Source organism: Nanorana parkeri, unplaced genomic scaffold (assembly GCF_000935625.1).
Source record: "Nanorana parkeri isolate BGI_ZX_2015 unplaced genomic scaffold, ASM93562v1 scaffold1700, whole genome shotgun sequence".
NCBI lineage: Eukaryota > Metazoa > Chordata > Amphibia > Anura > Dicroglossidae > Nanorana > Nanorana parkeri.
The window spans coordinates 46,829-61,405 of record NW_017307968.1 but is presented as its reverse complement, the minus strand read 5'-3'; the positions used below and the strand labels follow the sequence as shown (position 1 = coordinate 61,405).

General features: G+C 44.2%; 2 protein-coding genes across 3 annotated transcripts in view; both read right to left on the bottom strand.

Annotated features, from left to right (window-relative positions):
- AK1 (adenylate kinase 1) overlaps nt 1–14,577 on the bottom strand; it is a 53,383-nt gene that overhangs the window by 17,450 nt on the left and 21,356 nt on the right. The window contains exons 1-2 of one of the 2 annotated variants that reach the window (XM_018571204.1): nt 8,699–8,861; nt 4,523–4,562 (exon numbers count right to left, since the gene is read on the bottom strand). In XM_018571204.1, the coding sequence (XP_018426706.1) occupies nt 4,523–4,529 (7 nt within the window). In that variant the 5' untranslated portion in view covers nt 4,530–4,562; nt 8,699–8,861. Of the gene's footprint in view, nt 1–4,522; nt 4,563–8,698; nt 8,862–14,577 lie in introns of those variants that run through there. The other variant, XM_018571203.1, reaches the window with a different exon arrangement.
- Nucleotides 6,424–14,577, bottom strand: part of LOC108799339 (adenylate kinase isoenzyme 5-like) — a gene marked incomplete at its 5' end in the record, with an annotated part of 52,605 nt that continues 44,451 nt past the window's right edge. The window contains one exon of the mRNA XM_018571194.1: nt 6,424–6,528. Within this exon, the coding sequence (XP_018426696.1) occupies nt 6,424–6,528 (105 nt within the window). The remainder of the gene's footprint in view (nt 6,529–14,577) is intronic.

The window sequence follows — 14,577 nt, the reverse complement described above, 5'->3', positions numbered from 1 at the left end:
TGGGGAATTCTCCTGTTTGACCTGCCCTAGCAGGTCTAATAGTTAGTAAATAATTATAAATATTAATTTTATAAATCCCTGAGGTCAATTTCTGGCTGGCCCCATCTCTGTCACACATCAGCACCAAAGCACATAGACATAACCTCCCAAGCGGTGTCCACGCTGCCTTTAGCAACCATAAGAAGTCAGTTTAGTGCAAGGTTCTGGTTGCTAAGGACAACACACTTTCTTTTCAGATATTTTTCAGAAATACGGCTCAAAGTCACTTCAGCCGCTTCTGATTCTGACTGAGGCCTGGTTCTTCCAAAAGCCTTTGTCTTTTCCTGGTAATTTTGCAGTCGGGCCTAGAAACATGAAGCTGAGAATACGGTTGCTATGGGCAGCGCACTGGTTGCTACGGGCTTCTTCTTCCAGACGCTTCCAGTCATGTCTTTTTATCTCCATCAACACATGTTCCTGAAACCTATACTTAGACAGCTATAAATAGTGTTGTGGTCTCTACTTGGAAGAAGACGTTGCTATTAACATTTCCCTCTGGTTCACAGACCGGCGTTCTGACTGAAATAGCCGCTTTTTGGGTGTAACATGAAGACGACAAATGATGGGTTTTCTGACTGAACACTGCAATCCTTTTCTTGGCCTCTGCAGGTATTTACAGTAAGTCAGACCTGACGCTCACAAGGCCCAATATATAATACTGGGTGAGTGGAAGATGAGGCGCACAGCAAACGTTAGGCCTCATTGGGACTCTGTCACATAGTTTTGGTTAAGTTTGTGTCTTTTTATTTTGTAAATCACATCCTTCACAGCTCCACTAATCACATATCTGAGCGTATGAAGTATGGCAGCGTTGCAGCGTCCATACATACGCTAAGGCCTCATTCACACTAGAAACGGCCGGCACATACAGCTCCGCGCTGCGTGCACGGCCGTATCGGGCAGCTCCCGGCAAGGACCGGATGCTGCGTGTGACTAGTTAGCAGCCCCCGTCCTTCTCTATGGGAATACGTGGCCGTACACCGCCCTACGCTCACCCGCCCTGCACCTCAAGTGCAGGTCCGTACGGGTGCGGGTGTCCCGACTGTCAGTGTATGAGTACGGACACCCGCACGGACGTGCAGGGCGGGTGAGCGTAGGGCGGTGTACGGCCGTTTATTCCCATAGAGAAGGACAGGGGCTGCGTACTAATCACACGCAGCACCTGTCCTTCCTGGTAGCTGCCCGATATGGCCGTGCACGCAGCACAGAGCTGTATGTGCCGGCCTTTTCTAGTGTTAATGAGGCCTAAGTCAAGGTGGGCAAGCAGTGGTGACACAACAAATCCCATGATGCATCCGTCTCTGGGAGTCATGGCCGCAAGAGTCTTGCAATGCCTCATGGGATTTGTAGTTCCGCAACAGCTGGAGGGCCGGACCCCTGCACTAAGCCCTCATTTACACCTCAGGGTACGCTGCACTACATGGTACATTTAAAAGAACATTTTACTGTACAATCAGATTGCAAAGTTTGTGGTCAGCTTTAGAGCCCATTTATACGGCCGTGCATATCCATACAGCGTACAAGCCCATCCAGAGACCAGCTTCAGGCTGCACGCAGTAACACACAGACCAGAACCTGTACATTAGTGTGGGGTCTGGGTGCCCACACTGGGACACAGAGTGTGCGCCCAAGTGCGGGCACCCAGACCTGCATATATGTGTGGGTTGGGGTCTGCGTGTAACTGCGTGCAGCCGCATCCTACCATAAGGAGGTAAAGGCGGCTGCACGCAATTACAAGCAGCACCTGTCCCTCCTGGGGTCAGGTCTCTGCACAGGCATGCATGCTATATGGATGTGCGCATCCGTGTGAATGGGCACAGACAGTGTGCATCCAAGTGTCGGCACCTGAGCCTGTACATATGTGCCGGTTCAGGTCAGTGTGTAGCCGTGTCCTCCTATAGAGAGGTACATGCAAATACACGCAGCACCTGTCCCTCCTGGCATGCAGACCGTAGGTATAAACAGGCCCTTGTGAATGACTTCTAGGGCTCTCCATACAAGTTCTCCTTCAGGTCCACCTCTGCTGATTGACAGCAGCAATGAGCAGGTACAATAGCCAGCCTGCTATCGGCGAATACAATTTGAAATGGCCAATAACAGCCTAGCTATTCATTATTATTCATTCCCCTGCTATTTGTTGATTGATTTTAGTTTTAACCATTTCATGACGGGAGACGTACACTGTACGTCCCGCCACGAGGTGCCTATATGACTGGCCACGTACACTGTGCGTGATGAGTTTTTTAGGGCTCTGTAATGCCGGTAACCACTGATTCTCAGCCGTAACCAGTCATTAATGAATGCCTCAGTATTGAGGCATTCATTAATGAAATAGTTAAACATTTGTAAAAGCTTCTTTCTTTCATTAATGACAGAATGAAGCCGTTACATACAAATACGGGAGCGCTAAATAGCGCTCCGCTACGGTATTTGACAGCTGAAGATAGCAGAGAGGTAGCAGAGTGAGTCACCTGTCTGCTTTTTGTTTTGACAGCTCCATAGACTGGCCCAATGTTTATGAAGCTGTGTGATACATTTCAGGCACAATGTTACAATGTATCTCTTTGCCTGAAATGTATCACTTCTGATCATCTAGGCACCATCAGAAACCTTTAGTGAGATCTGATTCAGTCTCTAGGGCAGGGGTCAGCAACCTTAAAGTGACATTAAACCCTCAGATTTTTTAACATAAACCAATACTGTAATGTGTGCCTTACTGTAATCCATGGTAGTTTCCCTTCTCTTTGCTGCTCTTCCTTTTAAATCCTCATGTCTTCTCATGCTTGGGGAGAACTTCCCTTTTCAGCTCAGGGCCTCTTCCTGTAGTGCTGGCTCAGGTTACAAGCCTATACAAATCTATACACAGACACCGTGTATCCATTCCTGAGACAAGGCAGTCTGCTGCAAAACAGAAGTTCTGCAGAGCATGAGAACAGATACAGATTTAAAAGGAAGAGCAGCAAAGAGAAGGGAAACAACCATGGATTACAGTAAGGCGCACATTACAGTATTGGTTTATGTTAAAAAATCTGAGGGTTTAATGTCACTTTAAAAACACTCAAAGAGCCATTTTGACCAGTTTCCCACAGAAAAGAAAACACCGGGAGCCACAAAACCCTTTTGACATTTAAAATGAAGATAACACGGCATATATCATTTTTTACCTTGATGCTATGTATAGCATGTATATAGGCACATGTGGGCTTAGTAACGCACTGGACTCCTCATAACGCTCCTCATTCGGACTCACCTGCCAAGCCTTACAGCCAGCATCCCAGCCAGACGGTGTGCACTGCGGGGGGCGGGGCATGTGACACACACTTCTCCTCTCCCGCCGCCTGTTACTAGGGACGCGGCCGGGAGAGGAGGTGAGTCACAAGACCCGCCCCCTTACTGAGAAGCCTAATAATAACCCAAAATTTAAAAAGTTAATTTATCAAGCAGTCATAGTGATTGCTTGATATAAACTGGCAAAAAAAAAAGTTTTTTTTTTACAAAGTGAAAAAAAAAGTGTAAAATAAAAATCATATATAAAAATAAATTTTTTTAAACTATAATTGGAAAAAATAATAATCATCAAAACTTGTGAAAAAGGTGTTTTCTTTACGTTTTTTCCTCATTTTTAAAAATATTTTATTCGAACTAAGTGAGGGGTTAGGTACACATGTTTGATATAATTATATAGCCCTATCTGTCCTCTAAAAAACAATATATAATATGTGCGGGTACATTTAGAAAGAAAATATATTACTGCCGTGGAAGAATCACACAGCAAAAATTTAAAAAGTGTGTCAGTCATTTACGAACAGAAACTGAAAACTAGGTCAGTCATGAAGGGGTTAATTCTGCCGGCGGCCGCTGTCAGAATCCGAATTTTAAAAAAAACAAAAAACAACACAGCAGATAGCAGGGGAATAATTAGCTCCTCTGCTATCTGCTGATTCCCCTGCTATCTGCCATCCCTGAAGTACAGACCTGGGTTATGAAGCTGGAGGAAGCTATCGATGGATTACAAGTGCGGCAATGTCACCATTGTACTCCATTGAGAACTCCCTCCGCCGCAGTGACAGGCAGAACTTGTTGTTCTTTCATTCACAGTTGAATGGATCCGTGAATGAATGACGCAACTGTGATTGTGGAGCCACACACGGAATTCACAAATACACAGGAGTCTGCAGGCAGAAGCACCCTGCGATTCTGGTAAGTGGGGGGCTGCAGAATGGCGCCATGTTATACCCTTAATATGGGTGTAACATGGACCATGGTACGAGGGGTGGAATTAGCTTATATAGAACATTCTATAGGGAGATGATACGCCATCTGCATGAATGATCACCTTCTAATATAAGGTCACTCCTCTTCCCTTCCCGTACTGCGCTTGCACAATATATTGTGGCATCAGTGGCACAAGAAGGCTGCCAACAACTCAAACTGGCACAGATGGCTAGTCAGAGACAGGAAGTGCAGAGAACTGGGGTCTTACCTGCCATTTCTGTAGGATGTGGGCTGATGGGAACTTCTGCCTGGAAAGAGAAAAATAGAGATTTCAGAGATCTTTTTTTATTTTTATTTTTTACAACTTATGTTCAGCAAAGCTTGCAATCAACTCTTTTTCTAGATTAGCACTACGGGGGGCCAAATAAGAGGGGAAAACAACCTTTCACTGGTCTATTGAACACTTAAAGCGGTGGGTGGGCTGCTGTCAGCGGTGAGTGAACTGCAGCTGATTCACCGAGATTTTTCAGACAGGCTTCTTCTGGGAGGGACCCAACGGGGCTACGTGGTGCAAGATGACCGGTGTATGGCCAGCTTTAGTGAAAACCCCCTACTGCCAACTTCCCCATTCCATTCATTCCTGTACCCGAGTTCATAAAGCCTTATGCACCCCCAAAAGTAGCCGTCATGTTTTTGAGTATACCGTACATCTAATCTAAATCTTTACATTTTGTTTTGGATAGAGTAAGAAACGCTTTGACCAAAACTGTGTAATGTGAGGCCCTACCTAAATCAATCTGTTCAATGTGCATCCATTCCATCAGGAAGGCCGTTGTATTACATAATTGTTGTCAAATCTAAAACGAAATTGTACAATCAGGTGGTAATGTGCTAGGTGAACTTTAAAGGAGAACTATGGGTTAAGTGGGTTTTTTTTTTTTTTTATAGGAAGCATGCGACTCTCCCCCCTGCCTCCAAAATGACAGTGCTGGTGCTTGGCGATTGACCACTCAGGCACCCAACACTGTCATGTTTGGCATCCATGGGGGAGGGAAGACAGCTGCAAGACTACTGGTCACAATCACTTGCCGAGTGTAGGGATTTTCCATGTCTGTTGGAACTTCTTGCACAGCCTCACAGAGAAACACAAGCACACAGTCAGATGTGAATGCTGCACATGGCTTGAAAAAACAGGAAGGAAGCCACAGCTTTATTATCTACCTTATTCAATACAACAGAGTATATACCATAGATAATGTATAACAGAACTTCTAAACACTGCCATCTAGTGACCGAAAATGTACACTGCAGAACTTGTTGCTACAAACACAGTAATGTGTATTCTAACAATGTCAAAGGATAAAGATAATACCTTTAAGGGCGCCTGTCACCATAAACAGGTTCGCTGTAATGGCAATCCCACCAGCCGAACCTATTCCAAGACAAATACCCCGCACTTTAAGGTATGGGGAGCATTTGGCTTCCTGCCCTTACTCCCATGTGATAATCCCAGTGCTTGACAATTAGCTGTTATATGTACTGTAAGTGGGGAGAATGTCTTCAGCCAGGTGAAGAGGCCTTCAGCCTCCAAGCCTACTTGTCACATTTACTTGCTGAGAGAAGGATTTCCATGTCAAATGCTGAAGATAATTCTTTTAAGGGCACCTGTCACCATACACTGTGTAGGAAGCCATTCTATGGTCTCCCAAATATTCAGGCTGCTCACTAGGAACCAATGCACAGCTTGCACTGACAGTAGACTCAGAATCCGCATGCACTAATTGGCATCACAGTGTATAGAGAAACATATTTCATTTCTTCCCCGGTGCTCGAGGCAAAATATGGCATCTCCCTGGAGACAACATATTCATCAGTCACCTTATTTCCCTGATGTCCTCTTGTAGTTAACACTTGCAGCACAGATTGCCAACCTGCAGAAGAAGAATTTTTAAGCTCTGAGCAAGTCAGGCACACGCAAATTCCCTACACAGTCATTCTATGCAAATCCAAATGTTCAGCTTGTGCTAATAATATATAATAGCATCTTATATCCATTGATTCTGATGGCACCTTTAATTCTCAGGTCCTCTGGATTGTGTTATTCATTTTGGAGAATATGTGAACACACAAAACGTCAAAGTGGCCAAGGCTGAATTGCGGCAGGGACACTTAACGAAGATGCCGGACTGGAAAAAGAACAGAAGAAGGCAGCGGCATTGACGGAGTGGTGGTAGCAACTGTGTACTCGTTATAGCTGGAGGATGCAAGGTAAGCCTGCCATGATGTTCAGACATGTCATGCAGTATTGATACCTCCCAACTGTCCCTCATTTGGAACCAAATCCCTCTGCTCCTCTTTACTCCTCAGTGGTCCCTCTTTTTGGTCTGATGTACAGATATCCATGGAAAGCTTCTATTTAACTACCAAATGCGTCATTCTGCACTAAAACCTCAATCTTATCTCTTCATTATTTTGTTTTTTATTTAAAAAGCCAGTAAAAAGAAAAAGGTGAATTAAAATCAATTTTAGGTTTAACCAATCATTTCTGGCATATAAATTCCTAATGGTCTGCATACCTGGCGGCTTGGTAGGGGTGTATCCATTGCTTAAATACATTATGCTGGAAGGGGTCCTTCTATCTCACCTTAGAAAGTTGTGGCAAGGGCCCGTTGCCGTGTTTGGTGAAGACCAACATGTGTAACAACCTATCGGCAGCCAGGTGTTATGAGTAATGCTGCCGTTGAATATGTTGGACTGGTTGCAAGTTCTCTTAGAGACATAATGGCACAGCCTATACCAGGGGAGTGTGAAATAGAAGCTGGCTGGGGTCGGGAATGAGTGGTGGTTTAGTGATGGAGGGTTCGTCGGTGGCCCGTGAAGGTTCTCCCAGGTGCACACGAATGCCATCTGGGCCCTTATTCATATGGGCCACAGGTATTAGATGGGATCTCCTATGGACTGAACCTGGGATCTCCTATGGACTGAACCTGGAACCATTGGAAAAGTAGAGGCCTCTCAAATGTAGTATTAGAGTGAGAGTCCAAACAGACCTAGGGCGGAAGAAGCGTGGAATCCGAGTAGTAGTGAACCCGTGAGGTGGAGTCCACCATTCCAGCAAAACTGTACTGTAGGCCCCATATGTGGGAACTGGCTTAACAGCCCAGCTGCTAGGAGTGTGCTGCAAGAGGTTACAGATAGGGATGCACCGATATATCGGCCGGCGAAACATATTGGCCGAAAATTGCACTTTTGGCATAATGCAGAGCGATGTGTGGGCGGAGACAGGCCGTGCTGTCACAGCAGGCTGAGCTCCACTGCTGTGACAGTAAGTCAGGAAGGAGACGAGTGCAAACAATGTTTTTACATAATTGAGGACTATATCCTCAATTATGAATGAATGGGAAGTGATCTACATCACCTCCCCCTGTTCATTCATGATTGTGGATATAGTAAACATACTATGTTCTCATTTTATGAATGAACAGGAACACTCAGAGGATTCCTATTCATTTACAACAGGTGCTGCAGAAAAAGAGATTGAGGACTCAATTTCTTTTTTTATTTTAAAAGGGAAATATCAGGGGTCTGTTTGGACCCCCAATAATTTCCCCTAAAAGTGAAGTAAAAAATAAAAGTATTTAATTAAAAAATGAATAAATATAAAAAAAGTAAAAGATTATACAAATAAATAAAAATTAAATATTTTAAAAATGTGAAAAAGTTAAAATAAAAAACATTTTCGGTTTCTGCCTGACATTTTTAAAAATTTCGGTTTCGAAATTTTCATTTTGTTGCACCTCCAGTCACGGACTATTAGACCTTAATTTTTTTACTTATTTTTCATGTATTATGTAAAACAACACATTCTACCTGTTTAAATTACCGATTTGTTGGTAGGCACTGTTAACAGTAGCAGTGCATCTCATCTGCAAGGAGCTGCCTTCTTGTGGATGAGATTTGCTGTATGCTGACCAGCACCCATGTACATTACACTCATTTACCAAAGAGATATATGTTGGCTGTATGAGCTCTGAAATGTGTATGTCATTGCATTAGCAGCAATGCATGTGTCAGAAATTGCACGTATTTTGCTTTGCATAACCTGTCACTACGTATATAGAGATGCATACCCTGATGTATTGCTACACTGCACACAACTAAAGGCACCACTAGCGATTACAACCATCACCTCCTCTACACTACATACAACACACATATAAATTAAGACACCTCAGGCTTGAAAACAAAGTATCTGTTAAAGCATATGACTGCAGTAACTTACAGAAACCAATCTGATATTACCCTTCATTACTGCAAACCTTGAAGGACAATAATTGTTGGTTGCTATGGGTTACTGCTCTTTGCTTCTTAAATGAGGCTGACGATGTGTATTGCGATAAATTGACTTATTTGCATGCAAATATATATCAGTATCACAAATGACCTTGACTGCAGCAGTTTTCGGAGGTCACCACCTCAGCGGACAAGTGAGAGGAAGCAGGGTGAGGATGGCAGGCTGGTAGGCTTCACCCTGACAGATATATGATGGTTTGCTTGGTAAACAGCATGCAGAGGAGTAGAGAGAAGCAGCGGAAGATGGGAGGCAGAGTGACGCAGAAGGAGATAGCGAGAAATAATTAACTGCTGAACTTCCAGGCAGGAATCCATGCAGGCTCTCCAGAGAGCAAACTATTCTCTCTGTGTAAATGTAAAGGAGATTTTCACTCACAATGGAAATTCCCTATTTTCCCAATACACGTTCCCTGTAGTTAAAGATTGGGGACCTGATCTCCTACAATTTCTATTGTTTTTGGTACAATGCCTGGTGGACCAAAGTATGACCATAAAGAATCCAGTGGGTCTGACAGAGAATAAATCTACACAATGACCAGGGTGCCTGGTGGACCAAAGTAGGACCATAAGAATCTAGTGGGTCTGACAGAGAATAAATCTACACATTGACCAGGGTGCCTGGTGGACCAAAGTGTGACCATAAGAATCTAGTGGGTCTGACAGAGAATAATCCTACACAATGACCAGGGTGCCTGGAAGACCAAAGTATGAGCATAAGAATCCAGTGGGTCTGACAGAGAATAATTCTACACAATGACCAGGGTGCCTGGTGGGCCAAAGTATGACCATAAGAATCCAGTGGGTCTGAAAGAGAATAATTCTACACAATGACCAGGGTGCCTGGTGGACCAAAGCATGACCATAAGAATCCAGTGGGATGACCAGGGTGCAATAGTACACGCAGTCCCTGGGTTACGAACAAGATAGGGACTGTAGGTTTGTTCTTAAGTTGAATTTGTATGTAAGTTGGAACAGGTACATTTTATAAGTGTAACTCAAGCCAAAAAAAAACCATTTTGTGTTTGGATAGCATAGGGAACGGTTTCCCCCCTGTAAAATTTGTTTTGCTGTGTGTGCCCGTTCAGAAGATTTCACTTTCTGTCCCTGTGACAATTGGATTTTGAAAATTTTGGGTTGTCGTGGAAACAAGTATTGTTGATAAAGCTTCAGTGGAGACACCTTTTTCCCATGATCACTCTTACAGGAGTGAATTTCCCTTCCTAGGGGTAGATTTCCGTTCACTTCCTGTTGTCTCAAGGACAGGAAGTGAGATTAAAGCTTTCTAATGAGGATACAGACAGCAGTAAAAACCTCACAGTGACCCGGAAGAAGAGGCGGGCACCCCTCGTCTGCAGGTGTAATGTACGTACAGTACTACAAACCAGATGCAAAAAGGTGGGCACTCCTCGTCGACAGGAGCGCAGTAGCATTACAACTACCCCTGCTGTACAGTAATAGCCTCCGTTTGTAAGTAGGAGTCGTATGTAAGTCGGATGTATGTAACTCGGGGACTGCCTGTATTTCAAAGGAGGAGAAGTTTGAAAATTTAGCTATAAACTCAGCTAAAACCAATAACAGGTAGGGGAGAAGGCCTATCATACCATGGCATGAGCTCAACTCCTTGCCTTAGGTGGCCTTTTTAGGTTAAGGGAGGAGGGTCATATCACTAACATAGTAGAATGACTTAGTCATGGTCCACTACAGCAGTGCCACTTAGTTACAGAAGTTAAAGAAGAGTTACATGCAGCTTTTCCATTGACTCATCCCATGGTTTATTTGTCAGGAGTAAATTCAATATGTGACCTTCCCTACTTTTCATGGCAAAGTGGCAGGTGGCCTGGCAACAGTACTTTCTACTGCTCCATTCACATAGACTGCACTCTTTCAGGTACTACGGAACTCAAATTGTAATCTCTTTGGTAATATGACACTCACTGCTTTCTCTCTGGTACCATGGCACTCTCATTGCACTCTCTCTGGTATTCTGCCACTTGCTGCACTCATTTTGGTACCATGACTCTCTCATTGCACTCATGGTACCATAGCAAAGTCATTGTTTTTTCTCTGGTACCATCCACTCTCGTTGCACTCTCTCTGGTATTATGCCACTTACTGCACTCACTTTGGTACCATTACTCTCTCATTGCACTCAATCTGGTACCATGGCACACCCATTGTGCTTTCTCTGGCACCATCTACTCTAGTAGCACTCTCTCTGGTAGAATACTACTCACTCCACTCTCTCTGGTAATATGCCACTTACTGCATTCTCTCTGGGATCATGGCACTCTCGTTGCTCTCTCTCTCTCTCTCTGCTAGTATGCCACTTACTGCATTCTCTCTGGGAACATGACACTCTCATTGCTCTCTCTGCTAATATGCCACTTACTGTATTCTCTGGCATCATGACACTCTCATTGCGCTCTCTCTCTGGTAATATGCCACTTACTGTATTCTCACTCTCATTGCACTCTCTCCGGTAATATGCCACTCATTGCGTTCTCTCAAATTTGTAGAGCTATCATAGCACTCTCTCTGGTAACATTTACAATTCATACACTCTTTCTGGTAACATACAGTACTTCTAGCACTCTCTCTGGTTATATTCAGCTTCAATCTTTCTGATAACATACAGTGCTTCTAGCACTCTCTCTCTGGTTATATTCAGCTTCAATATTCCTGGTAACATACAGTACTTCTAGCACTCTCTCACTGGTTATATTCAGCTTCAATATTCCTGGTAACATACAGTACTTCTAGCACTCTCTCACTGGTTATATTCAGCTTCAATATTCCTGGTAACATACAGTACTTCTAGCACTCTCTCTCTGGTTATATTCAGCTACACTCTTTCTGGTAACATACAGTACTTCTAGCACTCTCTCTCTCTGGGTATATCGGGGTGGCCGTAGTGAGCCGAAGGATCAGCCGAAGCTACGGCTGGATTCTGCGGCTCTTTTGTGAATAACCTTCCATGAAGCACGTCAATAAGCGGTTTCCACCACTCCTTCACGATTCCTGATTCCACCAAACTGTTCTAGAAGCCCTCCACCTCTCCTCGTGATTCCACTCTTTAAGAAAACTGCTCACTGCTCACTTTCCTCCTGAAAAGGTCTAGCAATAGCGGATCCCTTTTGCCCTCCGGCCACCGGGGATTGCACCTCTGACTACGAAATGTTGCTTGGATGTTGTCTTCCGTGTTCGAAGTGCTCATGCAAGGGATAGAATACACACCATAGTGCACTCTATAGATATGGCTAAAAGTCATTTATTAAAAAATATACTCACATAAAAACAAGAATAAGGCAGTAATCTCAATATATTTCACAGCAACAGCCACCATGCAGGGAGACTCCTCATAGCAAGCTCCGATGCGTCTGTGCTCACACACACGTCGTTCCTAGGCTCTGCCGTACGTGAGTTACGTCTTTCCAAGACTTCGTCGGGGGGCTCATATAGTACTTTTACAAGTTAGCATACCGTATTTCTAGCACTCTCTCTCTCTGGTTATATTCAACTCTTTCTACACTCTCCTCTAACATGTTGCTCTCCTTTCACTTTCTCTGGGAAAACATCTCATATTTCTTTCTGTGGTCATTTGCAGCTTCACTGTACTCATGAAACATGTAGCAACTTGTCACCCTGGTGTGGTGCAGCTCTCACAGTGCTCTCTCTAGGGTTGCCACCTTTTCTTTCAGCGAAACCCGAACAATCTTGCGACTCATGGAAATTTTTTGGGGGGGGAATGAGCCGCGGCTTATTTATATGTAAATAGCGCCACCTGGGCCGGATTTACTGTCTCTGCTGCCCCAAGGCCAGGTTCCTCAATGCGCCCCCCTACTCGCCAACCCCCCCATCCCCATGGAGAATGGTAGACTTACAGGCCGCATACAATGTCGCCAAGATCGCTTGTAAAAAACAAGCGGTGGCTTCCCCGCGGTACATTTAGCTCTGCTTGCCCAAAGCAGGGCTAAATGTAGAAAAAAAAACTACCCGCCCGGGCATCAGGAGATAGGAATTTCACAGCCCTGCTGCCCTTCTACTCCCTGCTGCCCCAAGGCCGGGCCTTGGTTGGCCTTGTGGGAAATCCGGCCCTGAGCGCCACCCGTTCATGTTTAAATATCACAGTTGAGACCATTTTCAGTGGGGGGCCAGTAGCCCCTTTCTTAATTTTGGTTGCCCCCTGTCTGCCTGACATCTTGTGTCCGGGTTTAAGCTGCCATGAAACCCAGACACAGCATTGAAAACCCGGACTGTTCGGGTGAATCCTGGACAGGTGGCAACCCTAGCTCTCTCAGGTAATGCACATTCTTCGTAATACAGAATAAATGGTGCTGACATACATAACAGTGAATATCCTCCAACAGAGCAAGCTTGAGGCTTCCTCTCAGTGTATTCTGCATACGTAGCACATATACTATCACCACGGGCCAACTGCTGGGAGGCAATTCCTGCTCCCTGACACTGATCATGCCTAATCAATTTCCACAGTGGTCACCCATGTGGTGGTTATGGGGAATGGGGTGCGTGTTTGTTCACAGGCTCAGCACGGGGGACATGGACAATTCACCCAATGCACCCATCTGCTGCAACCGGGACATGGGACTCTTACTTTGTGTTTTCACACTAAGGGCAAAGCTTCAGAGGTAAGTCTTCATGGCAGAGTGTGCTGAAACCCAAGCTAGGATCATAATTGTGTATATACCTGTGTCTAAAACTCATTATGATCAGGGTAGTCATCAGTGACCCTAATAACACCGAGCCAGTTCATGATTTGTAGTGATTGGGTACGCCTCCCCTTCGTACGAAACCATATGCAATGTGTCTTATTGACTACTATGTGAATTAGAGTGAAGTAAAGTTGTGTTCAGTTATCCCATCACATGCAGAAGATGTTTCTATTTTCTTATATTATCCTATTCACATTTTCACTACATTTCAGCTCACTTGGCACCCCGGTAATCTGGCCTTATTGTAATATGTAGCTTAGAATTCCACAGGAAGAGAGATAAGCAGAGACATTGATAGAGAGAATCAATGGTAAACACAATGTACAGACACTACTGCCAAAACACACAAGTGAGAAGAGTCACTCTATAGACAACAATCTGCACATTGTTATAGTCCCTATGGATACCAATGGGAACAAGTGTTAAGGAAAGTGGACTTCTACGTCAGAATAGATAGAAGGCTCTGTTTACTAGCCTATATCTATTGGTATTTTTCCAAAGGGACTGCTGTTTAAGCAGTGTGAGCCAGTGAGATCTAAAATTCCCAGCCATGTGGCTGAAAATAACAATCCGTATGGAGAAGATTAAATGTATTATAGCTTAGTAAATTGGGCACAAAGCTGGCCAAACAAAGCTCAAATTTCTGCCAAATATCTGCGAATCGCCTAAAATTGAAGCCATGGGTGGCCCTGCTGATACCAACTGGGTCGCCAATCTTCAACTGAAAAATCAAGGCAAAAAAAGACGCCAGCTGTCAGAATACAATTCCTGGAAGGAGAGATTCCTCCATGCACACTGTTTGGTGTGAATGGGGGAACCGTGTGATTTCTCTCGTTCAGCCCATTGAACCTTTACTTGTATGGCCAGCTTTATGCTGGCCATATACACACCTTAATTTTTCTTGTTCAGCCCGAGGACTGAATGAGAAGATATAAATAGATGGAGGAATCTGCATTGCTGGATATAGTATTTAGACAGCCACTGCACCTAAGGCTGTCTGAATAGGCGTTGGGTTAAAAACACCTATTCACTTTGAATTGGCCCTAAATGAGCCTCAATGCACAAAAAGAGCACATGCAGTTTTTCTGGGCAGTGCAGTGCATCACATTACACACTGTGTCTTTGATTAGGTGGTGTGCTAAAGGGCAGGTGCATTGGGACATACTCTATGTGTGCTTTGGAACACTATTTAGAACAAATGGCAACACACACATATATTATATATATATATATATATATA